Source organism: Aspergillus uvarum (assembly GCF_003184745.1).
Source record: "Aspergillus uvarum CBS 121591 unplaced genomic scaffold BO82scaffold_27, whole genome shotgun sequence".
NCBI lineage: Eukaryota > Fungi > Ascomycota > Eurotiomycetes > Eurotiales > Aspergillaceae > Aspergillus > Aspergillus uvarum.
In genome coordinates, this window is record NW_020291324.1 from 354961 (window position 1) to 382797 (window position 27837).

General features: G+C 49.4%; 11 protein-coding genes across 11 annotated transcripts; 4 read left to right on the forward strand and 7 right to left on the reverse strand.

Annotated features, from left to right (window-relative positions):
- Positions 1-40: 40 nt before the first annotated feature.
- On the reverse strand, positions 41-3576 carry BO82DRAFT_383553 (uncharacterized protein). The gene is made up of 4 exons (XM_025638026.1): positions 3248-3576; positions 1998-3188; positions 1247-1934; positions 41-1180 (listed from the first exon to the last, which is right to left on the reverse strand). The coding sequence occupies exons 1-4, from the start codon at positions 3348-3350 to the stop codon at positions 190-192; spliced, it is 2973 nt and encodes a 990-aa protein (XP_025491939.1). The 5' UTR covers positions 3351-3576; the 3' UTR covers positions 41-189.
- Positions 3577-3710: 134 nt separating this feature from the next.
- On the forward strand, positions 3711-4697 carry BO82DRAFT_310424 (kinetochore Spc25 family protein). The gene is made up of 2 exons (XM_025632377.1): positions 3711-4017; positions 4085-4697. Exons 1-2 carry the CDS (start codon positions 3786-3788, stop codon positions 4627-4629), a joined length of 777 nt encoding a protein of 258 aa, XP_025491940.1. The 5' UTR covers positions 3711-3785; the 3' UTR covers positions 4630-4697.
- Positions 4628-6328, reverse strand: BO82DRAFT_354476 (SKI complex subunit WD repeat protein SKI8). Its single transcript, XM_025635210.1, has 7 exons — positions 6184-6328; positions 6077-6113; positions 5754-6014; positions 5520-5689; positions 5371-5464; positions 5111-5297; positions 4628-5054 (listed from the first exon to the last, which is right to left on the reverse strand). The coding sequence occupies exons 1-7, from the start codon at positions 6184-6186 to the stop codon at positions 4871-4873; spliced, it is 936 nt and encodes a 311-aa protein (XP_025491941.1). The 5' UTR covers positions 6187-6328; the 3' UTR covers positions 4628-4870.
- Positions 6329-6402: 74 nt separating this feature from the next.
- BO82DRAFT_354477 (mitochondrial 54S ribosomal protein bL32m) lies at positions 6403-7211 on the reverse strand. The gene is made up of 2 exons (XM_025635211.1): positions 6754-7211; positions 6403-6691 (listed from the first exon to the last, which is right to left on the reverse strand). Exons 1-2 carry the CDS (start codon positions 7109-7111, stop codon positions 6654-6656), a joined length of 396 nt encoding a protein of 131 aa, XP_025491942.1. The 5' UTR covers positions 7112-7211; the 3' UTR covers positions 6403-6653.
- A 141-nt stretch (positions 7212-7352) lies between these two features.
- On the forward strand, positions 7353-9332 carry aspD (septin aspD). The gene is made up of 6 exons (XM_025635212.1): positions 7353-7751; positions 7821-7949; positions 8009-8090; positions 8148-8285; positions 8341-8554; positions 8607-9332. Exons 1-6 carry the CDS (start codon positions 7622-7624, stop codon positions 8943-8945), a joined length of 1032 nt encoding a protein of 343 aa, XP_025491943.1. The 5' UTR covers positions 7353-7621; the 3' UTR covers positions 8946-9332.
- On the reverse strand, positions 9063-10387 carry BO82DRAFT_354480 (guanylate kinase). The gene is made up of 4 exons (XM_025635213.1): positions 10294-10387; positions 10127-10237; positions 9790-9992; positions 9063-9704 (listed from the first exon to the last, which is right to left on the reverse strand). The coding sequence occupies exons 1-4, from the start codon at positions 10307-10309 to the stop codon at positions 9432-9434; spliced, it is 603 nt and encodes a 200-aa protein (XP_025491944.1). The 5' UTR covers positions 10310-10387; the 3' UTR covers positions 9063-9431.
- Positions 10388-10649: 262 nt separating this feature from the next.
- Positions 10650-12283, reverse strand: BO82DRAFT_283454 (putative Golgi matrix protein; the record flags this gene model as incomplete). The annotated part of the gene is made up of 5 exons (XM_025631419.1): positions 10650-10870; positions 10933-11039; positions 11118-11397; positions 11459-11894; positions 11954-12283. The coding sequence occupies 5 exons, from the start codon at positions 12281-12283 to the stop codon at positions 10650-10652; spliced, it is 1374 nt and encodes a 457-aa protein (XP_025491945.1).
- A 641-nt stretch (positions 12284-12924) lies between these two features.
- BO82DRAFT_354482 (putative DUF814 domain protein) lies at positions 12925-14341 on the reverse strand. The gene is made up of 4 exons (XM_025635214.1): positions 14196-14341; positions 14093-14132; positions 13830-13957; positions 12925-13751 (listed from the first exon to the last, which is right to left on the reverse strand). Exons 1-4 carry the CDS (start codon positions 14266-14268, stop codon positions 13351-13353), a joined length of 642 nt encoding a protein of 213 aa, XP_025491946.1. The 5' UTR covers positions 14269-14341; the 3' UTR covers positions 12925-13350.
- A 1144-nt stretch (positions 14342-15485) lies between these two features.
- BO82DRAFT_402260 (uncharacterized protein) lies at positions 15486-18583 on the forward strand (the record flags this gene model as incomplete). Its single annotated transcript, XM_025639313.1, has 2 exons — positions 15486-15530; positions 18341-18583. 2 exons carry the CDS (start codon positions 15486-15488, stop codon positions 18581-18583), a joined length of 288 nt encoding a protein of 95 aa, XP_025491947.1.
- Positions 18584-20229: 1646 nt separating this feature from the next.
- On the reverse strand, positions 20230-23061 carry BO82DRAFT_354484 (glycerol-3-phosphate dehydrogenase GUT2). The gene is made up of 4 exons (XM_025635215.1): positions 22258-23061; positions 21937-22196; positions 20539-21867; positions 20230-20478 (listed from the first exon to the last, which is right to left on the reverse strand). The coding sequence occupies exons 1-4, from the start codon at positions 22695-22697 to the stop codon at positions 20393-20395; spliced, it is 2115 nt and encodes a 704-aa protein (XP_025491948.1). The 5' UTR covers positions 22698-23061; the 3' UTR covers positions 20230-20392.
- Positions 23062-25436: 2375 nt separating this feature from the next.
- On the forward strand, positions 25437-27600 carry BO82DRAFT_392225 (putative cytochrome P450 phenylacetate hydroxylase). The gene is made up of 4 exons (XM_025638604.1): positions 25437-25989; positions 26075-26832; positions 26892-27010; positions 27076-27600. The coding sequence occupies exons 1-4, from the start codon at positions 25621-25623 to the stop codon at positions 27381-27383; spliced, it is 1554 nt and encodes a 517-aa protein (XP_025491949.1). The 5' UTR covers positions 25437-25620; the 3' UTR covers positions 27384-27600.
- Positions 27601-27837: the final 237 nt, after the last annotated feature.

The window sequence follows — 27837 nt, forward strand, 5'->3', positions numbered from 1 at the left end:
TTGTATCCTCGCGGGCTGTCTGGCTACCTACTGGTGGGACCGAACATGATGAGTACAAGGAGAGAAAAACGCAATAATCACTCATCCTTTGCTCGGTGGGCTTAATAATCCTGGCACATACCGTGCCTGAATCAAAATTAACTAAGTTACATGAGATGACAAATTCGCAGATGACAGCTTCATCAGTCCCTAGAAGCCCGCCGCCCGCTTCTTCTTCCTCGCCTTCGCCACGGTTTTGCGCCCGGCCTCGCGACCACCAAACATGCCGCGCTCGATTTGTGTCATCGAGACTTCCTGGTCCGCCATCTGACTGCTGTGCAATCGGAGACTGGGCGGCTCGAGGTGTTCTGGCTGGCTTCCCCAAGTCCGAGGAGCGTCAGCCGTAACGACAGGAGTGGGAAGATGAGTCGAGCCAGCTTGCTGACTTCCATGCAACGATGCCGTCCCTCTCCGTGAATGCCGCCGCTTGGGAGTAGTCGCCGTCATGCCCTGAGTTCCTGCTAAATTCCTTTGCCAGCTATAGTCGGCGGGGTTGACTCCAGGTCTCCAGTGTTGTAGCATGCTTGCCGTGCCGGAGTTCATTACCTGATCGCCCTTGAAGCTGGAAAAAGCTGATAGACTAGAATACACTGGCCTTATACTCGCTGGCGTTTCAGGCTCAGTCACGTCAGGCTCCCGATTATTCTTGCTCGACCCGCTGCTTCTTGGTGCAACCCTGTTGTCCTCCCCAAAAAAAGTAGAGGATAGGCCTTCCTCATTGTCAATCGGTATTGCCGCAGACGAAGATGGGACTAAAGAATCTGCTTGTCCAGAATCCCTGGAACCATGCCCTATCCCACCTCGGATGCTGAATTGTGCTAGGATCAGATCGGCTACCACGTCTCGAATAATTTGTTCTTTCATGATCCTTGTGCGCCCGGGTATATCATGAGATAGATAACCAACCCATTCGGTGATCAATTCATCATATAGTGCTATAGGGCTAAGTGGTTGGATAATATCGGTCGTTGCAAAGGACTGAGAAGTAACCGTACTGAAGATACTGGAGGCTTGAATCGTGGTATAGATGTGGTCGAGAAGACCTGGGCGGCTGTGGGAGATGCGTGACCAGAAAGAGGTCCATTCTTGCGCATTTTGATCAATATCATCCAAAACTAGGCCGCTACCAAGGAGCTCAAGCCTTACATAGGATTAGTTTCGTGCATAGGCGGACTTTATGAGACCAAATATCTCGAAGCAGACTCACCCTGTCTGGTTTTTGAACCTGTCACTAGCCTCGGCATCTGCAAGCAGCCCCTCCAGCTGTTGGACCAGATTACTGAGGCTATCGCCGATACGTTTATCAGCGCCCTTCTTGCTCGATGCTAGTGCCAGCCTGCCAGTTACCACGGCGTAGATCTGAGTATAATCAAGCGTCCACTGCGGAAACGCAAGTGGTGTGATACTGGAGATTGCAGCATCTAAGGTCAAGACGCCACTTCGCGAAGCTGACTCGTCCCAATCGTGCGTTATGAAGTCATCTTGGAAGGTAGTTGATCGAGTCCGTAACATTCCTGGAGCCCGCTTTTTGGCCTTCAAGACATCTATGGGTAGCGAGTCCCCGTCTGCGGCACTGTTGCGGGAAAATCCAACATAGACTGATTCATGTACAGAGAGATGCGAGTCTAATGCAAAAAGCTTCAGAATGCTGGCTCTGCAATCGTGAGATTTGTTGCGGACTGGCAATGAGAGGTGACAGGTTTCTCTCATAACAAGCGTTGAAAACTGGGTACTGTTTGGTGATAGCTGGTATTCTGAAGGAATATCAGACGGTGGGATGTCTAAAATCGATGGGTCGTGTAAAGTCAATGTCTCTGCTTCGGTATCACGTACAGAAGCACACGGGAAGACGAGTGTAAAAGGGTTCAGTTTTGAGTAGAGGATGAGATAAAATTCTGATAACAGCTGTCAGCATGTTGTCGAGCTTACATATGGACTGCCATGCTGGCGAGCTCTACCTTCATGTATAAGAAAAGAATCAAGCCGCATTGTCGTGTCTTCAGGATCCCGAAAATGACGCCATGACATTTGAGGACATACTGCAGGTCGTGAATCGCTAGTGTCTGGACCAGATTCAGGCGCAAGAGCCAGCCAGAAAATCCGGGATGTTGTCAAGATGAAGACATGTGATACATTGCTGGTGCTTCGTTTGACGTCTAATATCCATTCAGACTTCCTCTTTAAGCCGAGCTCAATGGAGTATGGGTATACCTGACCGTCTCGCGTCCGATATAATATCGGGCAGCGCCGGTCACAAACAATAAAGCTGTTAACATCTCCCACCCATTCAATAGCCGCCCATCCGTCATGACGAGGGCGGTCGTCGTCCTGACCATCATCGATATCGAGCCATGGCAACGAACCAGTTTTGACGCATGCAGTCATCCAACGACTCTTATTCTTATTGTACCGACCAGAAACGTCCCATACACTCCATCTTCCTCGCACATCAACAATACCAAGTTGTTTCTGATACCAAGGATTGAAGGTCACGTTTGCATGTGCAAACCCTCCAGTTTGTGAGATCGAGATTTCGACCACCGGGTTGGCATCAAGGCGAGACATGCGACACTCATTCGACAATGTATAGTCACGAAGTCGAGCAACTGGTGTAGGAACAGGATTCCTGTGGTACTGCGGTCTGAAGATAGCCGTAAATTGAGGCGAACGAACTGCCATCCATGTCGCTTGCTGTTCCACCGTTCGAGCGAAACAGATCTGGCGAACGGCAGCACCTCCCACGAACCAGTCGACTTTTTCGACATCTCCGATAGATGACACGCGCGCCTTGGCTGTTGTTTCTTGTCTCAACTCAATCGCATCTTCTTCGAGTTTGCGAAAGGATACAACATTTCCGCACTCTCCCGATGCAACGACCGCGATTGGCACCCCGCGGGCCCCTGACTCTCCATTCTCCAAATCTACCGCGTAACCGAAATCCAGAAGGGACGAAACCGAGGGATCGCATATTTCGCTGGCTGTCGTGATCATATGCGAGGTATTTTCGTCTGACGCAAGAGGCCAACAGGCCGCAAGCTCGGGATAAACTTGAGGTAGGAGGCCCTTGTTCTCGATCAACGATGATTGAGGTGCAGTCAAAGGCGATTTGACGGTGTGTTTGTTGACACCGGCATAACTGATGGGAAGATCTTCGAACGGAGGAGGTCAGTCTTGCCTGAGAAGGCATTTCTTGGCTCGGGCAGCTTACTTGAGGCCAATGTTCGTGGAAACAGCCAAGTCTGAGTTTCTGGATTATACATCGGTCGTCCCAAGTGCCCAAACTGTAGAGCACCTAGAGGTTGTTCATCCATTGGGTCTGTTCTTGCTCCGGGCAATATGCTCTAGCTGAGGCTGTGTAGTCGTGAGCATATCGAGCACCGAACCCAATGTGTTAATAAGTTTGGGATGAAAGACAAAGTCTCGGGCAGGGCATTGAAATGAAGCGGCTCTGAGCAGCCGGCAAGTCAGGACCCATGCGAACGTGACAATAAAGTGTCTTTGTCTTGTAGCTGCATGAGATAATTCGGTCTAGACAGACCAGGACCGGATTGCGAAAAAAAAAAATATACTAGATACATCGATGCCAAGCTTTTGGCCCGGGGGTTGCGCCGCAACAAGTACGGTTTACAGTCATTTACTAGCGTCCGTCCGTCTATGGAAGTCGCGAAGAAAACAACCAGCTTTTCCACTCTCGCGTCGCAATCAACAATCGACTCGCCTCTAGCTCACTAATATCTAGATTCACAATGAATACCGCATTCGATCCCTCACATTCGACGAGTGGCATGCGCCCGCCTCTCGCGTCGGCTGATGCGCCGTCGATGGCCGACTCCTTGCCCAGCATCAATTTTGGCTTTGAGGACCTACGCAATCGCATGGCTCAGTTTACAGCTCGTTTTGATGCCTTTATTGAGAGAGGCCGGAAACAAGTTCTAGAAGAGAGGAATCAATTCAAAAGCGGGTTGGCAGAGCTTCAGGGTAAGCAAGCACGCCAGTCGGACGCGTTAGGTCGCGATTTGCCTTCCGCTAACACCGCGGCTTCCAGAGGATCAGCGCATGAGACACAGGGATATCGAGATTCTCGATTTAAAAGCACAAACCCATCAACAGACTTTGCAAAAGGAAGCCGCGGAGGCCGCTGAGATGCATGCGGCCATCTCATCCGTCACCTTGGAGCGCGACTCTCGGCTCGCTAAGCGTGATCGCTTGAAGCAGCAAATCGACGAGACCCAGAAAACGATCAATCAGAGATTAGAAGCGCAGAAGTTGCACGCCAAATACCTTGATGAGCAAGCTCGACTTAATGTTCCGGAGCTAGACTTTTGGCAAGATTATCTGTGTTTACGAATCGAGGGGGCCGGCCGGGAAGATAGGCTGAAGTTCGTTTACACACATTTACTTGAGAAAGACTGGGAGGCCGAGGCTTGGTTCGAGCTTGGAACAGCCAGTCGCGATTATGATGTCTTCCACACGCGACCCAAGGTTGATCGGGAGGCGCTGGAGCGCGAACTCGATATTGTAAATGAAGATCGCGATTTTGGTGGGTTTTTAAAGAGGATGCGGAGGTTGTTTGTCGAAACAATGAAATAGCGAGTTACGTTGGACGGACAGAAATGCTTGATGATACATGCTTATGAATATCACCTCAATAACTTTGCAGGCATACAAGCCATATGCGTAAGAAACCTCAGCGTAGCCACATCACACTTGAACATAGGCACAAGATGGGGGGAGGGGGTCTTCTGCGGCCGAAAGGAAATAACCATCCGCCCTTGGCTTGAACCCTTTAATCAGCCTCTATCAATTCTGAATGCAAACACGCGAGTCAAGATCAACCACCTGTAGCTTCGCGGTAGAATGATATGCTTCGACTTGCCCCGGCCGTGGCAAATCCTTCCGAACGCCCGACCTTCGGCAGCCATCTCACACTCCAAATGGATTTCTCAGTTTCAGAATGAGTGGCTACACACGCTCTAGTATCGGTTGACCAAACCTTGACTTTGCCATCAAAAGAGCTATTAATTGTCAGGACCACTGTCAGAAGGCGCGCGTGTACCGCAGGTGTACTTACCCACTGAGAAGGTATTCTCCCGTATTGCTCCAGGAAAGAGACATAATCCATGCTGTATGACCCGATAGATTGGCTACTTGTTCACCAGATGATGTGTCATATAGCACAATCACCTTTGAATCTCCGGCAGCAGCAAGGAACCTCCCTCCTGGTGAGAAAGCAACCGCTCTAACGGGTTTCACAAGGCCTATCGTTCGCAAACGAGATAAATAGTCAGAGCACTTGCGGCTTGCAGAGATAGTGGCGAGTCAATCCTTTACCTGATAAACTGAATGGCATGCGGCCCGTTTCAGTGCTGAAGATGTAAACACTGCCATTTTCATGTCCACTAGCAAGGAATCGACCATCCGCGGACTACAGCCTCGTGTGAGCTTCAATTGACCAAGGAATGGGTGAATTTCGGATTTACCAGATCTATGCAGGTACCGAAGCTGCCTTTGGTTTCGTAGTCTCGAATCTCTTCACCACTGGCATTCAGGTCCCAGACCTTGACGTGCCCATCTTGGCTAACACCAGCAAGGTATTGCCCATCCTCGGACAAGGCGATTGCCCAGATGCCGGCAGACCCAGTCTGGTTGGCTGCGACCAGATCAGTATAGCTCTTTGAAATGCCTGGCCCAGACCGTCAATAAGAATCACCTACTTGGAGCGGTGCTATCCTTCGCCCATACGCCGTCGTGGCAAGACCAAATCGCGATCTCTCCTCCAAATCCAATGCTAGCTGCCCGTGATCCTTTCGCGTTGGTCACTACATGATGACAGCCAGATTTATGGGCGTCATCAAGGGACTGGACCAGTGGAAAGTCAGGGTCAACCGTCGAATGGACTTTCAGAGAAGAGGACCCAGATGCCGACAAGCAGAACTTATCGGTCACGGCGAGCCCGTAGATGTCAGTAGGGTGTGCTACGCATGATAATTAGCATGGACCTGAGAGTAAATGGTAGGTTCTACTTGGTCATACGAACCATTGCCTGCGGAACCGCAGGAAAGATATTGCTTCGACTAAAACCGCCAGGTTTGGAGTTAGAATAAACAGCGGCGAACAAACGACAGTCTCTGGTATACACATTACCATGACAGCTCCGAGTCAGCTTAAGACATTGATTCTTGACAGACACAGAATGATACGAGCGGGTCGAGATAACGTGGTCGCTAGCTGCAGGAGCTGGGTGTTGTCAAAGACGTAAGGCTAAATCACAACCATGGCGGGACAGTCGCGCAGGCGGCTGGATGAGATCATGAATCGCGGGTACATGCACGGAACATCAAGTTCTTTTTACCACCACCAATTCAGGTTGCAAATGGCTCTATCGAATTGAAGGACATGAACGATACGGTTCTTAAGGTACACAGTAAAATGAGAAGGATAAAAAGATAAAAGGAACAAAAAGTGGAATAAAACATGAACCCATTAGTTGGACCAAACGCCGAATGCCATGCAGCATTTTATCCTACACATCATATGGACCCGATAATTATACAATCCCATCCAAACATAATTCAAGCATCTATCATCACTTCGAGCCACCTCGTCTGTTCGCTTCATTCGGTATTTTTGTGGCCCCATTGCTTCTTGATACCTGACGATGGAATTAACTGATGAGATAGGCTCCCGAGTCACTTTTTAAGTAGTCACACTTACTCGCAACACAATTCGGGCAAAGCACATGTGAGCGCTTGATTTGGCCACACCCTGAACAGGTGCTAAGGCTCTTGACATCTTTCAATGCTTTGCCGGCCATCTGCCTATGACGTTTCTTCATATGGGAGGTCTTCTTCTTCGGGACGGCGCGGAGAACGGATTCCCAGATATCAGACAAGATTCCAGGGATGTTGAGCGTGACTGCTGCCGGTCTCAAGAGCGACTGCGACACGGCGGAGGCATTGAGCGTGAATTGGGACCAGCGATCGACTGCGGCATTGGCGAGAGCCGGCGAAAGTGAACCGGCCGGGGACAACCCCTGGGCGGATAGACGGGAGGAAAACAGTCGCAGGGACATTGGGACGCTGAGAACGATCTGGATGAGGGGGTGTGAAGGAGCACACAGGACGGGGGCAGCGTCAGGACTGATAGGCAAGCGGATTCAATGCGGAAACAAATAAATCTTCAATTGAGGCTTCAAATTGGCGGCGGATGGCCCGATTGGGGTCTGGAGAGCCGCTAATCTGAATCTGGACTAGCGGTCCCCCTGAGTCGCGACAACAACGGCAATCCAAAGGGAACAACTTAAGGGGAATGCATCCATCAGTCCGTCTTTCCCTCTCTCTCTCGCTTGTTTGCTTCATCAGTCTCGCTCCTTCCTCGAACTCACTTCTCCTGCCTCGGCCTTTCGTTGAAGAACTGCTGTTCGTCTCTCGTTTTCACCTTGGCCTCGCCCACTGCTTCTCCCTTCCCCTCCCCCACCGACACTTTGTTGGAGGTTGCTACTCCTACTATCTAGATACTAATCTACTATCTACGACCATTCTCCACATCCCCTCCCTCTCCATCTTCTCTCTCTTCCAGCACCATGGCTGCCGCGGCGAATTCAACCCCTGCGTCGGTCTTTCCTCGTAGTCATGTTGGTTTCGACAGTATCACTTCTCAGATTGAGCGAAAGCTGTTGAAGCGTGGATTTCAGTTCAATGTGATGTGCGTCGGTGAGTTGCAGCACGTCTGAGCACAGTCTCAATTTCTCGTGTACGGCTGACATTGATATATATGTATAGGACAAACCGGCCTGGGAAAGTCGACCTTGATCAATACTATCTTCGCTTCTCACCTGATCGACTCCAAAGGTCGCCTGGCCCCTAACGAACCCGTTCGTTCAACTACCGAAATCCAAACTGTCTCGCACAGTATGTTCTCACTCTTCGCTGATAAGCCCGACCATAAGACTAATAATCGGTTCCCCAAGTCATTGAGGAGAATGGCGTGCGTCTTAGGCTAAACATCGTCGACACCCCGGGCTACGGCGATCAGGTCAACAATGACAGATGGTAAAGCAACCGAGCAATATCAGTCACGAAAGTCGAACTGACAAATGTTGTGATCAGCTGGGATCCTATTGTGAAGTACATCAAGGATCAACACTCCGCATATCTCCGAAAGGAGCTTACTGCTCAGCGTGACCGCTATATCCAAGACACCCGCATCCACTGCTGCTTGTTCTTTATCCAGCCATCTGGCCATGCGTGAGTATAGTGACCTTAGACTTGATCTCACAGAAACTGATGAAGTACCAACTAGTCTCAAACCCATCGACATTGTCGTCCTGAAGAAGCTCTCTGATGTGGTCAACGTGGTTCCCGTCATCGCTAAAGCCGACTCGCTTACTCTCGAGGAACGCCAGGCGTTCAAGGAAAGAATCAAGGAGGAGTTCGCCTTCCACAATCTGAAAATGTACCCCTACGACAACGATGAGCTTGATGACGAAGAGCGTGCAGTTAATGCTCAAATCAAGGTCAGTAACCGCCTCGGGTCCCATGGTGCCTCCATTCCTAATGTCAATGTAGGACATCATTCCATTCGCTGTAGTTGGTAGCGAAAGAACGATCGTCGTCAATGGCCAGCAAGTTCGCGGCCGCCAAAACCGCTGGGGTGTCATCAACGTGGAGGATGAGAATCACTGCGAATTCGTCTATCTCCGAAACTTCCTTACTCGCACCCATCTCCAGGACCTTATCGAGACGACGAGCCAGATTCACTACGAGACATTCCGTGCGAAGCAACTTCTGGCACTCAAGGAGAGCAGTGCTGCTGGCGGCCATCCTGGTAGCAGCCGGCCCATTAGCCCCTCAGCGGACAGAGAGCTAAGCCGTAACTCGCAACGCATGACCATGAATGGCTATTGATGTCTGAGCATTTCGCTTGGCCTTGCTTCTTTCTGTGGATCAAACATGGGCAGTGAGCCCAATCAGGGTAACTTTCTTCCTTTTCTTTCCTTAATGTTTTAATCTTATAGCACCAACTTCATCTCGGCATGCTTCTACAGATATCCTGTTTAACTTGATAATTCCTTGATCGTACCCGTCGTCACTTGAACAATGTTATTTGTGAGGAAGTGACCTAAGTGACCTAACGACCTCGTGATTTCCTATGGCCTTTTCATCGCAGATCAAATAAAAGCTAGCAACGAAGCGCTAGGCATCAATCGTATCGTCGTTTCATGTATTTATTTATCTTGGCTCCAGTGAGAGGAATAATTGTAGATCGCTTCATGCGGAAAGTCGGAAGGCAGTGTAATCATTCCGGTGGTTCTAAGCTAAATTAATGACGATGAGCCGACAAGTTGAAGTCGTTATGTGCGTCTAAGATACAGAGCAAATGATGGTCTCACACTATCGCTGAGCGCCAAAGTTATCGCCGTCGACAATGAAATCCCTCAACTCAGCATAAGCTTTCTCAAGGTCATCATTGACGACGATTTTATCATGAGCGCCCGGCTCCTTGGCGTATTCGAGCTCATTTTTAGCCTGCGCGAGACGTTTCTTCAGGCTTTCTTCTGTCTCGGTGTTTCGTCCACGCAGTCTCCGCTCCAACTCTTCCACCGAGGGAGGGGCCAGGAACAAGAAGCGCGCATTGAGATCCGTGCGCTTTACCTGCTTCACACCCTGGAGAGAAAAGGAAAAACGAGCTGTTAGCGAGGCACTCTCTGAAGTGAACACAATCAGATGAACAGAAACAGCAGCGACATACTTCCATCTCAATATCAAGAATGCAGATTCTACCCTGCTCAGCGATGTTCTTCACAGCTTGGACACTAGTACCATAGTGATTGCCTCCAAATTGCGCATGTTCAATGAAGCCGTTCTTGCTGACCAAGTCGAGAAAGTCTTCCTTTGTTGCAAAATAGTACTCGCGGCCGTCTTGCTCACCCGCACGAGGGCTTCGCGTGGTATCTAAGGAGGCATTCCTTCAGCAATCTATGCCTTTGTGGTTCGAAGAGTGATGTGTATGCGGGGTTGCGGGGGGATGTCCGGCCACAATCTTACAGCGGCTGGGTACGAGCGGGGAGGGGAGAAGAAGGACTTACGCGAGATTGAGAAGCCGAAGGTGTTCGGATAGTCGGCAAAGAGCCTCTTCAGGAGAGTCGACTTTCCGGTTCCTGACGGTCCTGAGACCACAACGGGGCGGAACTTTTGCACTGCGCTCGCGCGGTAAATAAAGATACCGCTGCCTTGTGAAAAGGGAGAAGCTCACCAGCGCTAGAAGCCATTCTTGGAATGCAATAGGGGTATCTCCGTGAGAAAAGATTGTACTTTAAGAAAGGTTGTACTCGCGGTGTCGCTAAGCAATTCATGGTATGCAAGACACTGGTCAGCGTTGAATTGACACTTCAACAAAATAGATGCGGCAGAATATGAGGCGGTGAACCGATGAGGCATGTGCTGTCTGTCGCAAACGGACAGCCTATATAGCATAGCTTATCTCATACTATCACGCATACAATTACAGCAAGAGGCGGATTGCGATAGAGGCGCAAATGGTAATCACACAAGTAGTAATTCAATCCGAAAGGCCACAGACTATTGGTCTCGATGAATGCGGAACTAGCCTCACGGCTTTGGATGTGTCATTTCCGCATTCTGTGACTCCTGCTCCAGGAAGTTGGACCACAACTCCGCCAACGATTCTTTACTTGCGTTTCCATTGTCAAGGAATTCCGAGGCCAAGGTTTGGCTGCTTGGCGTACGATGCATGGGTGTGCTTGGAACTCTCAATTTTCCAGAAATGCTCGATGTTCCTGGACGCGCCAGACCAGCCTGCTCACGCTGCTCTGTTCAGATCGTTAGTGGCCACGAGTATGGTAAGAACACAAAAGAAGAATGGTTGACCAACCATCTGTCCAGCCGAGGAGCGCGGCAATGAGTTGCAAGATCTGGAACTTCTTGGGATCCGATCGATCAAGAGCAAGAAAATGCAGGAGGTGATTTGTTACGATATGTCTAGAAACAAGAATTAGTTATCAGTCAATGCCTTACAAGCCCAGCCAAGGACCATAGTCGTAGCGCAAAAAAACACACCTGTCGACGTTGTCTTCCGGCTTCCCTTTCTTGAGGAAGCGCAGAGCTTTCGTCAGATGGTCGTTGAGTGTCACCGCTTCATGCCTGAGCTTCCCTATCAAGAGATTCTTCTCTTTGACTTCTTTCTCGAATGGCCGAACTCTTTCAAGCTCGCCCTGAGCGTCTTGAAGAGATTTTTCGGCGTCGAGGGCTTTCTTCATTGCTTCTTGAAGGCTCTGCTTCAACTCCTCGAGTTGCGCGTCGGAATTCTCCACGAGCTCACGAAGTTCCTGTTTGCGCGCTACAAATCATTAGTGTCAGTTCAGGAAAAGAAGTATGTCGGAGATAGGGGCTATTCTCACCAGATTGGATTTCCTGCAAAGCTCGCTGTAGTCCGTCTACTGCAGCTACCTGAGAGTCACGTTCGGTAGATGCTTTCTCGTAGGCATCTTTGACGCTTGCAAGCTGTTCCTCGAGATCTACCACCTTCACTTCGAGGGTTTCCCGAATGGACCGCTCCTCCATAGCGAGGACTTCCCAGTTGTGCATGGCCTCCTTGGCTTGCTCGAACTCTGAGTGAAGATAATTCTCTTGTTCCAGGAGCTCTTCCCTCTCTTTCAACCAATTTTGCTGGGACAGATTTGTACGGTCTCGCAAGGTCGAAAGCTCCTGTGACATGTTCCTTCTGTCTTCCGACAATTGCTCGAGCTCGCCACACTTCGCTTGGTATTGATCCTTGATGCTTGTGTTTTCCTCCAATAATTCATCAATCTTCGATCTTGCCTGTGCAAGCTCTTCCTGCTATGGGTTAGTATACTTGGGGATAAAGCACTGGAATGCAAGTGCCGAAGACATACAGCATCTTCCCTTAATCTCTCGCCAAGTTGAGACTTGATTGTGTTCACTCTTTCCAGGAGTTTCTGGAATTGCAACTCTGCATGTTCTTTCTTGTTTTCGGCGTCATCGAGCCTTCCCTGCAGAGCTTCCATCTCCGCGTGGTGTTTCAACTGGATTTCCTCCAATGACTTGCGCATGTCTGCCACTTCCGCGCGTAAGGTATCCCGATCCCGAACGAGGGCGTCAAATCGGTCGTTGGACTGAAGAGCCTCGGAGCTGGTGGGATCGCTCCCATGGCCTGTGGGGTTAGTCGGATGACTAGTCGAAGTAATTGTCCGATCGTCAGTCATCTCAGTCGGTGAATCTCCGGTTGGTCTATCTCTATCTGCCCTCTCTTTGGCAACTAGGCCCTCGGTAGAATCAATCTTATCGTTGTCGCTCTCCTGTTTTGTCACATAATCAGCTCAGGTGGGCATTCGGGGGTGAGGGGTAAACGGGGGTGCCCTTACGCTTGGTTGCGCGGCTGCCTCGGTGTACTCCGGTGCTCGGTCCTGATCATTGCCTTGGATTTTGTTTAGAGCCTTGCCCTCAATCCCCTTGGGGCCGGTGGTACCCTTGGCTTTCTTCTTGTTCTTTGACTTTGCGCCTATGGGGGAGTATCAGCGGAAACGACGGGATAAGCTAGAAGAAGTTGTGAATATGCACAATTGAGACGAACCTTCAGGCATCTTCACTTTTTTGAGTAGCAAGACGTGTCTGAGGCGCGGTTATATCAAAGCTGGTGTTATGGTCACAGAACTTGTTGTACAGGAGTACGTACTATGGTGAGGGACCGGCCATAGCTGTCAACATCGCTAGCGCAGGGAGGTTGCTTCCGCAGTCCGCAGCTCTCGCTTAGTTACGCCGAATTACCACACCCAACAGTATGAGCCGGCACCACGAAGGAGCTAGAAAGGAGTTTCGCTCTCTTTATATGCTGCATCACCTGTGCATTCAGACTCGATTCCATATTCTGCCTAGTTTATTCTACTAAGTTCGCATGCAATGTACAGCTTATAAACATGCTATGATGTCCCTTATAGTGAAGTTCAATCTACCACACTATTGTGGGATAGCGACAGGCAGTATGCCAGTGGCCGGCTCCCAGCCACTCTCAACACCAGCTCCCCGGCACTGGATCAGGTCGAGTTGAGACACGAGTCGATATGCGTGTTCTGAGCTATGCGCTTCCTAGCCATTTGATGTGGAATTTCGCGACCACGGAACAAGGCCCAGTATCCACCTTCCGTTGATGCACTTCGAATGGATGCTCTGTGATGAGTACCAAGTTATGTTGTTTCGTCGATAGTATAGCATGCGGCAAGCCGACGACGGCCATCAGAGAGACAATATGGCAATCCACTGTATACCTTCTGCTTCACATGAAGTCGTCATAAAAGTCCGCGTCCCGCTCATAGTTGCTGCTGCCTTGAATGTTCTCCTCGCTCATGAGGTCATCGTAAGCATGTTCCTTTTGCCATTTCAACTGGTCGCGTTCCCTCCTTTCCAGTTTCTCCTTTATGCGTTGCTCCTCTCTCAGTTTGCGTTCCTCCTTGTTCTTCTTTTTCAAGAACTCGTCTTTTTCGGCTTTGAGATCAGGAAACTTTTCAATGCGTGTCTTGTTCAGGCGATTGACGATAGGGTTTTCTCGCTGTCGGACAAACACCTTGCGCACCAGTTTATGGTTGTGGAAAGAGACTTGGCCAGCTGCCATGGATCCATCCTTCATCAAATTTGACCACGGTGTATAGATCACTGTGATATTGTCCTTCTTATTCCCTGTAAGCTTGTTTAGTCTCCACCGCTGGCTTGCTTGTTGGTTCTCGTCGGTATCCGTTCCTGACGAAATATGCTGACCTTCGATTGAATTCGCCTTCGTGAGCTGGGCACAATCTTCGAGAAGCGCCTGAGGAATTTGATCCCATGTTTCTCCGTCACGAAGGCGAAGGTACACATGGGCACTAGACAGGTTATCCACATGGAACTGATGACTGAGTTAGGGTGTCTTCGGATGCTAGGTTGCTGCGCGACGAGGAGAGACAAACCCTAGCCGAGACGCAAAAAGATATTAGCTCACTTGATGCACATTCTCGGATATTCACAGCACAAGGTCAGATTACCAGACATCACTCTCTAACCCAAATTTAATGAGGTCCTCATCTGTTCCAAGTCAATTATCAGAGTCTCGGCACAATCTCATCGATATAGAAAAGCCCATCATACTTTCAAATTTATCCTTTCCGACATAGATAAAGGCTGCGGGTTGAACCACATTCGATGTGAAATGGTAAACCATTATGCCAGACAGGCCACCGGATTTTGAAATAAGAAGCAAACTGAAGCTGTTGCTGCTGCAAGGGAATAGCGGGGCAAAAGAATTCCGGGGACAATCACCGACTCCGAACTAATGAAGTGACAAAACATGTGATTAGTCATCTTTTTTTTTATCTACTTACTCAGTAATACTCAAGTAAAAATGACCACTTACAATGAGTAACTTACTACTTAACGAACCTACAACTATTCGGTTACTCGAGCATGTAGGACAAAGGCCTGAATGAGTCACAAGGAAATGAAAAAACATATGGTTCCAGTGCCTATATGCGATTTTTCATTCACAAATTCACCACCTTGACCATCTGTACGGTTATAATTTACCTCACAAGGCATAGATAACAGCTTAGGAAGGAAGGTCGGCGGACTTTCTGTGATCAGGTTGGCTCCAGTTGATCTTGCGGAGGAATTGAAGTGCTTGATGCACTGTCCTGTCTAATCAAGGCCGAGTGAAAGGGGTCTGGCCATCCCCTAACCCGGGAATCAACCTCGCATGTCTTGAAGTTACCGGCCAATGGCAGAGCGATTATTTAGACTTCGTCGCAAGACTTTCGTGGGACCTATCGGAGCCAACACGACCACGATATCTGTCATACAGTCTTCGTGGCAAGATGATGATACTGGCTGAGTACAGGCTGGAAGCTTGCGTCAAGAGACAGTAGCATCGTGACTGTGGGGATACAGGCTCCCAATCTTGACTTCAAAATTGGCTCCTTACGCAAGTGCAGTTGTAAGTCGATTGACCACCAAACTGCTGTTATTGTAGCTTGGTGGCCAATAATTCGAGTCTTGGGGGGGTCGATTATACAGCGACGTGTTCCAATCTAACTCTTGGCAAGAAAAGAGAAGGCTGGACAAACTGCGAGGCAGGACGGAGTACTTACCTACAGGGAAGTTGGATTGGAATTAAGTGATACGGTTCACAGCAGGGCAAACGGCCTCAGCTGCAGAAGACATGGGTCAAAATCAATCAAACAGCGACCTAGAGCGGAGGCAAGAAGCACGTCAAGCAGGACTCGGGGCTATCACTACCTAGTATCTAGTAGAATGTCTACGTTACTTATTTTGTTTAGCCAGCATCAATATCACGTCGTGCACCCTTTTCCCGACTTAAATAGTGCAAGGCCGTTGAAGAGAGGAGAGCCAGTAGCCAGTAGCCGTTATCCATTAGCCATGACCATGCCGACAGCAAACTGCCAGGGTTATGAAGCGCGCACCCGGCCGGTACGAGGGTCGCTTGGAAGTTGGAATGCAAGAAGACCCCTAGTCAAAGTGGCCAATATGATCATACTATTATGCTGTACAGTACATACATACATACATACATACATACATACATACATACATACATACATACATACATACGTACGTACGTACGTTGTTTAGTACTAGGTTGCTTCCGAGTACATCCACGAGTACTTGTAGGTTTGTTTGTTGTCTGTCCGCGCAGATTAAACTTTGCCCGCCCACAACTGACCGTCGGTGCCTACCTAGTACCTTTTTCATTTGAGCGAAATGAAACAAACATGAATAGGGGAAAGAAAGTCAGTCCTGCCCGATTCCCTTGGTTGGAAAGCAGCTACCATGACTAAAGAATGAGGCCTACTAGGTAGTAGTTAAAGGTGCTGCTGCTGCGGCTGTTGCTGCTGGACCACCGGCAGCACCAGCCATGTAAGGGTCATTGGTCGCCATTGCGGCATGGATGTGATGGCAATGCGAGTCATTTTCACCAGAACATCCGTCCAGCCTGCCGCCGACCAAATCGCCTCGCAGCAAACTGCCTGATCCCCACTTATTTTCAATGCACCGGACCGGGCGGGTCTGTGAGCGAGTTGTAATTTACACTATACAGTCCTGATTCAGAAGGCGAAGAAACTACTCACTAGTACTCCGTACGGAGCACTCAATACTCATCGACCCCAGAAGCTCCGAGCCGCCCGGGAGCAGTCTCCCTCACTGGGCTGTTCCTCGAATTTTCCCGAGCGCATGTCAGAAAATCAACTCGCTTGTGAGAGGGCTCTTAAAGGACGGTTTCATGATCCAAATTCCATACTTAAGTAATGTATTGTGGCAGTTCGCAATGAATAAGAGTATGGCAATAAGGTGGGAAGGGACTCACTCTTCTTCCCCTCTCCCGGTTTATCATCAGGTTGTTCAACCCTCCGTGTTGACAACGTTACGTAGTTCGTTCTCCGATAAAGTTTTTCTGGGTCCATCCCTGGTGCTTCAGACATTGGAAATAACAATCTTTTCTGGTTTCTTCTTTGGATTTAGCTTACTTTGTCGGTTGCCATGATCAGGTCACTTTTTTCCGGCCGAATCCACCGGCCAGAGAAATCAGTGAGAAGTTTGTAGGAACGAACCAGGTTATCAACCGTGGGCGGAACCACCTGGAGTTACTTAATTCGTGCAAGCGCCGGCTGTGCCTAGGCGGATTACCCGTAGTTACCGGACGTCCACCGATCGGTGGTGGTAGTGGTGGTAGTGGTGGTGGTAAGATGACTCGTGACTCGTGAGACTGTAAATACGTAACCACTACAAAGTATGAACCAACTAACCCGACCACGACCCTCCATCTACGCGGCTTGTTTCGGCCAGGTTCACAATGTTCGCAACCCTATCCACTGTACCGTCGAGTTCCACATCTGACCGGACACCTTTCCCAACTCGAGAATAAACCCAAAGGAAGAAAACCGTTACGCCAAGGGTTAGGTCTCGATGCTGCTACAGCGGGTGAGCCCGTACGAAACCCCACCTGCCACATGGCCAGACAACAAAAGGGGAAAAAATAAAAGAACAACCAAAAGAAAAAAAAAAGAAAGACGAACAGGAAGAAAGAAAGATAAGACAAGACCAGACAAGATACGAATTAGCTTTTCTTTCCACCCTTTCAGTGTTAACCTGGGCGATGAAATATGCTTAGAGAACCTGATTCAGGGCCCGAAAGGGTAGGTAAGATGACAAACAGCAGAATGGGTAAGGCAGAATAAATGCCTGTGATGCAGTGCATCCATCCAGTACGAAGTTAGTTAATATCGGCAACGGCTAGCAATAAAGTAAAGCACTTTATGGTCCAACGCCTCTTTTGCAACGGTCAAGGAACTCTAATCAAAAGAAAGACCAGGGAGGGAGAGAAACCCACAGCTTCTCCATCTGTAATCTCCGAATGCTCTAACCCCATCATCATCATACAGCCGATATGCAGTCTAGGCTAGGTGCAGACAAAGGATCATGAACAATGCTTGCCCTCATACATACTCGAGTACATCATAAAAAGAAAGTGGGTAAACCAGCCCTGAGGCAAGAGTGCCAACTAAATACTGAGTACTGTACAAGGAAGTACCTCCAGCTTATCCGTACTCAATACATGGTTCGTTCCTCTTGCCGATGGATCCTATTATTAGTAGGAATTTATTCCTATGCATACCCGTTTCTTTATCGGATTAAGCCTGTGTGTACCTGTGTGTAGTTTTCCAGTCCAAAACCAGTCGATTGATACCTACGGAATGAAATAGTCTTTGGGCTAATCAAGATGTAATTTTAACCATCCGGATTAATATTTTTCTAGTTACCAGGTACCTACCCTACTACGGCTACTACATTCAGACTGTCGAGTACTGCTAAACTACTTACCACCACCACCATTATGGGCTTGTAAGAGATTCGATCCACGATTGCCCACCGTTTGGACAATCCAATTTCCCCCCTTCTCCTCTCTAACATCCCCCTGCTCCACCTGCTTTGTTAAATTGAGAGGGTCGGAGCTTGCCAAAGACAGTCGTGTCCGTCCAGAAAAAAATTTTCCCTTCTCTGTCGTTCAAGGGCCCCAGAACTTATTTCTATTCCCTGTCTCCCTCCAAATTCAATTTGCGCGCCGCTCATGCTCCGATCCTGCACCACTCACATCCACATTCGCTATATTTTCTCTCGCTTCTCCCAGCGTTTGCGAGCCGAAACAACTGTCTTGAAAGAGGTTGTAGTTCTCTCCTCAGTTACCAATGGCGGTCTCAGCGTCGTCTTCTGAGGTGCGGCAGGCCTTGGAGCGTGGACGGGACGGTCATGCCGATAAGGCAACGAATGATACCCTGGAAGCAGCCATTGAAAGCTTATGGGGCAAGATCAACGCACAGAAGGATTATGTACTCGACCGCGACGAGTTTGCCCTATTCAACTACTTCATATACCGGTACAAGGGCAACACCGTCGCACAACGGACCGTCGCACGGTTCTGGGATCATTATAAGGGCGACCCAAACGCGGCAGAGAGCAAGACATAAGTGTGTTGCTCATTGTGTTCTCTTTTGACTTTGGTCTCTTACCGGCTGCAACCGTATTCTTACTAAGGATGCATCGCAATGGGGTGGCATGATCGATACATTCAGAATCAGACGCTTCTGGACAAGAGGACCTCAAACAAGCTCAGGTCTCGAACATCTGAATAGGTCTTTCGAGGGTTGTTACTTCACCCACGACCCTCCCGCAATGAGACACCCGTGGTCAGGGAAGGGAATTTGAAAAAAAAGGAAGTCGATGGGAAACAAGCCAAATACTTGGCTTCCGGGGAAGCCCTCTCTCCGGTGTTCTTGTCCCTTGACCCTCTGAGCGAATATGTCAAACGAAGTGAGGGGACGGACGGTGGCCTTTCGAGCCCACCCCGGCGGACGCCGAGTTCGCGTTACCCGACTTTCACTCGCATTATTGAGCGGATTCTCGAACCAACGTGCGTGCGGGCAAGCCGGTCCTCGGGTATAGCCGGTCTGCCTTTGAACCCAAACCGAGCGCCTCCTTCTCTACCTGCATGCATGGACCTTGGTCGCGGAGGCTTGTTTCGGGTGCTCGGATATATGCTCTTTGTCACCCCCCGGCGCTCGAAATCCATCGCTCCGTGTTCTCGATCATCGATTAGACATCTTCGGGTCTTACTTTTCCCTTGTCTCGCGGCCCCGCGAGTTGCGGGGTTCTCTTTTTTCTTTATGGTGTGCTGCGCACATCTTGAAACATGACATCCATTTATACATTTTTTATCCGCCTATCTTGACATAATAATCATGTTCTCTTCCTCCTCTTCCCTTTTCCCTTCCCCGATCGTCTCAGGACAGTCGATGTATTATTCTAATTTGGGCTGGTACAGCTCTTGCTGTACTTTATTACCGCTTACTCGGTGTCATATAATTCAGAGTTATGTTCTACATAATCTAATATATTCTTGATCACAGGCAGAGGACACGAGGGACTGGTTATCTGAGAAATCTGTTATACCTTAGGCCTGATCGTATCATTTTCCAAGTCACTGTTTCGTATAGGAAAGTCATATGCACAAATCCCGGAATACATACGAGTTGATGAACGGATGTCCCTTATGTTTCATCCCAAGCGAGACCAAAATTGCTTTGGACCCAGGTGTCATTATGGAGTCTACAAGTTGTAAACATGGTACGAATGCATTCCCCCGCCCACATGTTCGCATCGGAAGGCGGGAAAGAAGAAATTCGGTACTACAATGAATGCCCTGAGGGCCCTGCTTCGACGGCTTACGGCCAACATGAATAATAGCAACAGAGGCCATGCGGCGGCAATCAGTTGGCTTTCAAGAGAGCACGTGGTGCCCTCAAGAACCATTTCTACAAGCCAGCCCGATTCTCCACCCGATTCTCCACCTCCAAGCAGTGGACAAGTTCATCGAAGGGTAAGCAGACGTCATTGGTTGTAGGTGCAGGCAACATGATGCCAGTGCACCACATACATACAGGCTACGATTGATCTGTCCTGAAGTTGATTGTCTTCTTTGCTTCCTTCCAATTCGTTGTGAGAATTGCATTTGCATCGTCGTCAAGAGCAAAAGTAATCCTCGTTACACATTCCTTTCGATGAAGGTTCAACGCCTACATGCCCACTACACCATGAAGGAATGAAGGAAAACCCGCCTCCATATGCCGGTAAGTCTAAACAACATACAAGCCCAGGCCTTGTCAATTGATTTCAGAAGGGACAATCTAGACGACATTGTCGGATATCCAAATGACATAAAGTGCCGATTATACAGTTCCAATTATTTATACAAAATAGTTCTATGGCGCATAACTGCTCTATTTGTTAGCCGGGGAATCAGGTTGGATCAGTTTGTTGGAGTCAGATGAACGGGTGTCGTTGGCAAGCACATCCGCTGGTGGATCTGCATAGAGACAACACATTAGCCCTAGTCTCGCCATCATCAGCGTTTTCGGTTACTTACCTGTCCTAGCAAAAGCCGCTCGTTGCGCGATATCAACCTGCTTGACCTTGCCGGCTTCAACGTCCGCTCTACTCAAACTGAGGAAGTTCTTGGGGAGGCCCATCGAGGACAAGAACCGGACACTCTCCTTCCACTCAACGTCCTTCCGGCCGCTGTCCCATTTCAACTCTTCTCCCATAAGATCAATGACACTAGGCAGGGCTTCAAGTGCTGCTTCAGCATTGAGGAACGCTAGGCGAGTTCGGCGTGCGAGAACATCGACAGCAGTTTGTGCGTATTCGTGGCGAACTGCATAACGAACCTCGCCGTCGATGAAAGGATAGAGGGTCGAGATGCGCTGGCCTCGGACGGGGAAACGAGCATTAGTCGGCGAAGACAAAGCCGCAACCTGCCAAGCTCGATCGCCGTATGATTGTGTTAGATGCTGCGCCACATCTGTCTCGAGTCCATAATGTTGGATGAGGTTGATGAAAAGCGTCTTTGAGTAGCCATGGGCACCAATCAAGCGGACCTGATGGGTCTGGCAAGAGCCATCAAGAACAGCGCCGTCAGCAACTAGCCCGCTTCCTCCGACACCGCTAATGTCGGGAGCGTTAGATACTTCACGGGGCTTCAGACCGAAAACATCGACGGCCTCATCAACTGCCTCTTCGGCCATTTGCCGATAGGTAGTCCATTTGCCACCGGCGCAAGTCAACAACCCAGATGGGGAGACTGAGATGAGATGGTTACGAACCAATGCCTCAGAACTCTTGACCTTAGGATCGCGCACTAGAGGACGAATTCCGGACCAAGCGGCAAGCACATCACTTCGCTCAACGTTGATGTCAGGGGCCAGGTACCGACGAACTTCCGTGAGGATCCAGTTGATGTCTTTCTCGGAGGGCTCTGGCTGGGTAGTGATTTCAGTGGGTTGATCCGTGGTGCCAGCGATTGTGTTTCCCTGCCAAGGCAGGAAGAAGATGACTCGGCCGTCGGATGTCGATGGATCAATCAGACCCATGTCTGACGGGCTATAGTAACCAGGTAGAATGACGTGGACGCCCGAGCTCGGCGCCACAATTTCCTTCACGTCAGGCTCGTCCATCTTTCTGATCGAATCAGTGAAGGGTCCGGTCGCGTTGATGATACCCTTCGCTTTGATGGTAAACTCTTCCTCTTCCTGACCGTTTCTGCCCTGGATTACGTCCTTGAGGCGGGCACCGGTCAACTTGCCAGATGAGTCCTTGGTCAAGCCGGTAACCTGCATGTGATTGACGACAGTGGCGCCGTACAATGCAGCTGTCATTGCAAGGGAAACGTTCATTCTCGAGTCATTGTGAGCACCATCTACCCAAGTCATTAGAGCTCATACTAAGATGCGGGGCGGTTGCCAGTCTCGTGATGGGTGATACATACCGTAGTACACCATAGCGCCAATCAGATTATCCTTTCGGAGCATCGGGAAAGCATCGATGGCCTTACTTTTGGTCAGGAAGTAGGAGCTCTCGATACCTTCTGAGCCAGCCAGAAAGTCGTAGAACTTAGTGCCTGCCCAGAAATAGGGTGCCTGCCACCACTTCTGCACCGGAACCATGATTGGGAGCCAGCTGGAAAGATGAGGGGCAGTGTTCAGGAAGTACTTCCGTTCCCGCAAGGCTTCCCTAACGAGCGCGTACCTAAAATAGGGAACTGTCAGATTTCTCATCGGAAGCAGGGAAGTATTTTGGGTCGGCTGACTGGTTATAATCCAATTCCCATACTGCCTTTTCCAGGTATCGCACACCACCGTGTACAAGCTTCGTACTCTTGCTGCTGGTTCCAGAACTGAAATCATCGCGTTCGACAATGGCGACCTTTAATCCTCGAGTCGCAGCATCGAGAGCAATTCCTGAGCCAGTGGCACCACCACCAATGACCAGCAGATCATATTCCTCTGATGCACCTCCTTTGGCGGAACGCTTGAGATCCTCAATCTGTTCCAATCTGGATTTGATCCGGGGAAAACTAGGCGGCACCAGGCGGCCTTCGTGATAGCCCGGGGGCGGGACAGCAGGGGCCTCGGAACCAGGAATATTGCGAGGGCGGTAAGAAATGTAGAGCACTCCAGCACCCGCAGCCGTGGCGAGTGACGTATAGAGCAGCGGTCGCAGGAATTTACGCGAATGACGAGAGGCCATGGTATGTGGAATTTGATAGAGGTCCTCGTTGGCACTCTATTATCGAGGACAATGCTGGATTTAGACAGCTGGTTGAAAGGATGTTGGGCGGATGGCTGTTGTGAAAGATAAGATATATATAGATAGATGCTATATTATCCAACGGCTCTTTGTCGGTCAGACTCTGGGGAGAGAAAAAAAATTGGACCATGCTGGCAGAGTTCCTCCAACCAGGCAATTGAATCGATAGTAACTTACCTAGAATTCGAAGGAAAGGTTCGTGAAGTAAGAGGGTTAGGCGAAAGTTGAGAGTCAATTGTGTATGTGGAGGGTACGGGAGAATCTGGGAGGAGATGAAGGGGAGATGGGAGGGGTTAGGTGAGAGGGATGGGAAGAGGAGGAGAAAAGGAAGAAGGGAGACAGGACGAAGAGGAGGAAGAGAATGAATGATACAGAAAAATGTTTTAGGAACAATCCGAATGCCGGGCCACTGGTCCACTTTAGTACTACGTATAGCAATTGTGTTGAGAGAGGAAGGAGGAATGAAGGATAGGGTACTCCGTACTCCGTACTTGAAAGCGTACCCGTGCCAGTGTGAATGATCAGCTCTCAATAACCGGCTAACCTTCCAGTCTGTCCACCTATTCCTTATTTTTTTTTCTCCGGCCAGAAAGCAGTAATAGCAGCAGTGCGTCATGAGCTCTGCCTCTTTTGCGACAGACAGAATCCGGGAAGGGAATTGGAGGGAGAATGGGGGCGGGTCACGATGACGGCGTCGCGGCGTCAATCAGCATTGTCCCACCAATCAATGCCTCGGCAGCTCCGGCAGTGGATGGGTCTGGGCGATGATTTGGCTGTCGAAGCTGGACAACCGTGCCCGCATGTGACCAGCAAAGATTTCCCGCTAGTTCGGAACATCTCCAATCTTTTCCCCAATCCGTTCTTCCTTTTCCCACCCCCCTTCCCCTTCCCTCGTCCAAGCTTCCCTCAATAGATATTAGACTATCTTCGATTTCTCTGAATGGACTCCCTTCTCCGGGAGGGGCCCAGCCCGGTCCAAAGCATTGCCGACCGGGACTATGGAGAATTTATTGATTGATTAGTCTACCGTAGTCTCCTATTGAATTTAGTACGCAGTAATAAGTTTAGTATGTACGGTGAGTAGGTTGTCCAACTGCTAAGCCCCCTATCGATAGGGATTTATTTATGGCGAGGCTCTTCCCATCGGACAGAGCTATAAGATGCATGATTCTCTCGACTAACTACTGACAACTACAGTACTGTACATACGTACTAAAGTACAGTACTCCGACTAACATCATTATGGCAGGTCCCCATGCTTCTAATATGCTACCTATCGATTGCTACGGTGTGCATCCCGTTCGCTTTCTGGTTCTGGCTACCAAAAAAAAACAAAAAGAAAAAAACAAACCGAGCAGCACACTAAATCTCAGTCGGAAAAGCCAAAAACTCCTGTTGCGTTCAGCCTGATACTCTGGTTGATGATGTCTCTCTTGCTCCACTTGTCCAGCCCAGACCCTGGAAGGTGAGTGGGTAAAGGTACTCCGTATTGTTGGGCCCTCCAGGGTAGACAGAACGGCATGGCGTAATACCCCACTCTGAAGTGACGGTCGGTTCCTGGGTCGCTGGTGTTTGACTTTTGACGTCAGTCTCTCCTCCGCAAATCTTGCTTCAATGCTGTTCTTGCTTTTGAGGAAGGACTTCCTCCAACCATCAAGATAAGTTCACCCTTTTTTTTTTCTTTCGAAGAACCCACTGCTGGTACCCAGTCGGATAGTCCCCTCGGGAATGTTACTTAGAGGCATTTCAGCCCTACTCACCTAGAACCTCCCGCACAGTCCACCTCAGTAACCAGTAAGTTCACTACCTGCCGGACTGGAAGGACGATATCTTCACGCCCAGACTGTCAAGACACCACAAGCAACACAAATAGGTTCTCTAAGGTCTCCGCTCATAAGGTATACGGCTTTGTACCTGGCGACCGGGCCCAACCAATCTTTGAAAATCCCTCCAATCGGCAGCCTGCCTGATACAGAGATGATGTGCTATGGATAGGACTATCCTCCGTATGAGTATTTGAACAGGTGCAAGCTTCGTTAAGAGCAAACCCCTCGGGAGCCCAAAATCTTATAGTTACTGTGCGGCTGAAATCTTGTTAACAAATCAATGACCATCTGTAAATTGCGCAGCGAGGTTCTGAATATTGAGGTACGGCCAGCCTAGGTACATTTTCGTCTCCCCAGCCAGATAGCCAGGTATCGATGACAATAAACGATAGGGCGAGGGGGGGGGTGCTTTCTCACCTGAGCAATGCTTGTTCTGCAATTATGCTGGCTCATCATGCACATGTTATGGACATCAAGACTCGTTCTAGTATCTTTGTATAGCACTCATTCATTCGGAATCATATGCCGATCAGTTGGACACATTGCACTTCCCCCGTTCTGCTACTCCATCCACTATGCGTGCTATGTGTGACTCGTCTGCAAGTCTGTGGCAGCTGCCGATACTGCAAGCAAGTCCCAACCCAGCAAAATCGAAAAGACATGTGCACTGGGGATGGGCGGAAAGGTTCCGAGTGCGGAATCTGGGCTACCCGATTGTTTGTGCCCCTTGGCCTCGCAAGCCTCCCCGGCACCAAGTCCCTTCATGCTAGGCTGATCTACCCCGGCTTTCCTCGGTCTGGGGTAAATCTTCCATAGCCTCCGGCACAGGGATTTGTCCTTAGTTTCTTTATAGGTAAGCCTGTACAACGGAAATGTTCCTCGCATGAAGGAGAGGACGGGACTGCAGGAAGTATCACGTGGGATACCATCAATGCACAGCTGTGTTATAATAGATCCGAAATCCATCTGCTGAGTTGACTCTTTATCCCCTAAATCATCTCGACAGTGAGGATCGATTGCATTCATCTTTGGTCATCATGGCTATTGCGGCAGCCCTATCTCTTCTACAGGACAGCATTACCCAGTCGCCTTTGCGGGCGCTGACGATGTTGATCTTCACGGTCCCTATCATCTATATCATGCTGAACGAGTTCACTCGAGCATCTGCAAGAGTGCCTGGGCTCAAAGGTCCCCGTGGCTTACCACTTATCGGAAACCTCGCTCAGATCCGGAAGAACGCCGCAGAGCAGTATCGCATCTGGTCTAGAACATATGGGCCAGTCTATCAGATTCAGCTGGGAAATATCCCTGTGGTTGTTGTAAACTCAGCCGCGGCTGCGAAAATTATTTTTGGACAAAATGCACAGGCCTTGAGCTCAAGACCAGAGTTCTATACCTTCCACAAGGTGGGACAGTTTGCTTCACCCTCTTCAACCCTCCCCAGCTCTCGTTAGCTCTCCCGCACTAGACAGGCTTAACATGTTAGTATAGATCGTGTCGAATACAGCAGGCACAACTATCGGCACTTCTCCTTACAGCGAGTCACTGAAAAGACGCCGTAAAGGTGCGGCCTCGGCGCTTAATCGTCCTTCTGTGGAATCCTACGTCTCTCACTTGGACATGGAATCCAAAGCCTTCATCGAAGAGCTCAACCGTTATGGAAACAGTGGGAACACCCCGGTAGATCCCATGGCTATGATTCAACGTTTGAGTCTGAGTCTATCCTTGACCCTTAATTGGGGAGTGCGTGTGGCATCCCAGGAGGAAGACTTGTTCGATGAGATCACTCATGTTGAGGAGGAAATCAGCAAGTTCAGGAGCACGACGGGTAACTTACAGGACTATATCCCTCTTCTGCGGCTGAATCCTTTCAGTGGGAACTCTAGAAAGGCCAAAGAAATGAGAGATCGGCGAGACAGATATCTCAACGCATTGAACTGGGATCTAGATGAGCGAATGAGGAAAGGTATACACAAGTCTTGTATACAGGCGAATGTCATCCTTGATAAGGAAGCAAAGCTCGATGCCGATGAGCTTATTTCAATCAGCTTAACGATGCTATCAGGGGGTCTCGATACTATAACCACGTTGGTGGCATGGAGCCTTTGCCTCCTTTCGCAACGACCGGATATCCAGGACAAGGCCGCGAATGCCATTCAGGAATTATATGATCAGGATACGCCGCTCTGTGATTCCGGGGACGATCAGAAATGCGCTTATGTCGCTGCCCTTGTGAGGGAATGCCTAAGGTAATATACAGGTCACCCCTGACCTCGACATACACTTCTGACTATCATTTTACATGCAGATACTTCACCGTCCTCCGTCTTGCACTTCCTCGAACATCCATCCGGGACATAACTTATGAGAAAACGGTCATTCCAAAGGGCACCGTTTTCTTCTTGAACTCCTGGGCTTGTAACATGGGTCAGTGGCTGCGCATGACTGAGTATGCCCTGTGGCAGAGGCTAATCTCATACATTTTCAATTAGACCCCGAAGTCTGGAAAGACCCCGATGAGTTTCGACCCGAGCGGTGGTTGGAGCAGCCAGATGCCCCTATGTTCACATATGGCATGGGCTACCGCATGTGTGCGGGCTCTCTCCTTGCGAATCGGGAGCTATATCTGGTTTTCATGCGTACCTTGAATAGTTTCAGGATCGAACCGGTTGACGGTGTCGATTGGCATCCTGTGAGAGGCAACTCGGACCCCACCAGCCTTGTGGCGATACCGAAAAGGTACAGGGTTAGGTTTGTGCCGAAAAACAGGGCGGCACTTGCAGCATCGTTGGCTCGTTAATCGAGACCATGCCTGGTGACTGGCATCTTGATCGACTCGAGCCTTCTCACAATAGATTACCCGGAATGGGATTTTTAATTGCTATCTACTGTCCTATAACATCCGCCCGACAAAAAGCGGCTGTCTGGCTTGTTCAAATGAACATTTTATCATCCTGCTTGTACAAATTTAGGCATTAGGTGCAGTCCCTAGGCATACCGAGTCCGAGTGTGATAATAAGTATGGTATGCCATTGATTTGAGCCTCCGGATTTCTCACTTGCCTCGACCGCCTGTTAGGTTGTGGAGGCCTGCAGAGAAAGCACGTTGGTAAATAAAGAGGCTACTTCCTAAATATTTCTCTAGTTTCTCTCCAAGCCCACGTTGTACTGATAAGTCAAAGCCCCTACTTGTACCGCGATAGGGGGATTTATCTCATTTTGAGTCAGAGTCATTCATCAAGAAGTCTATTTATT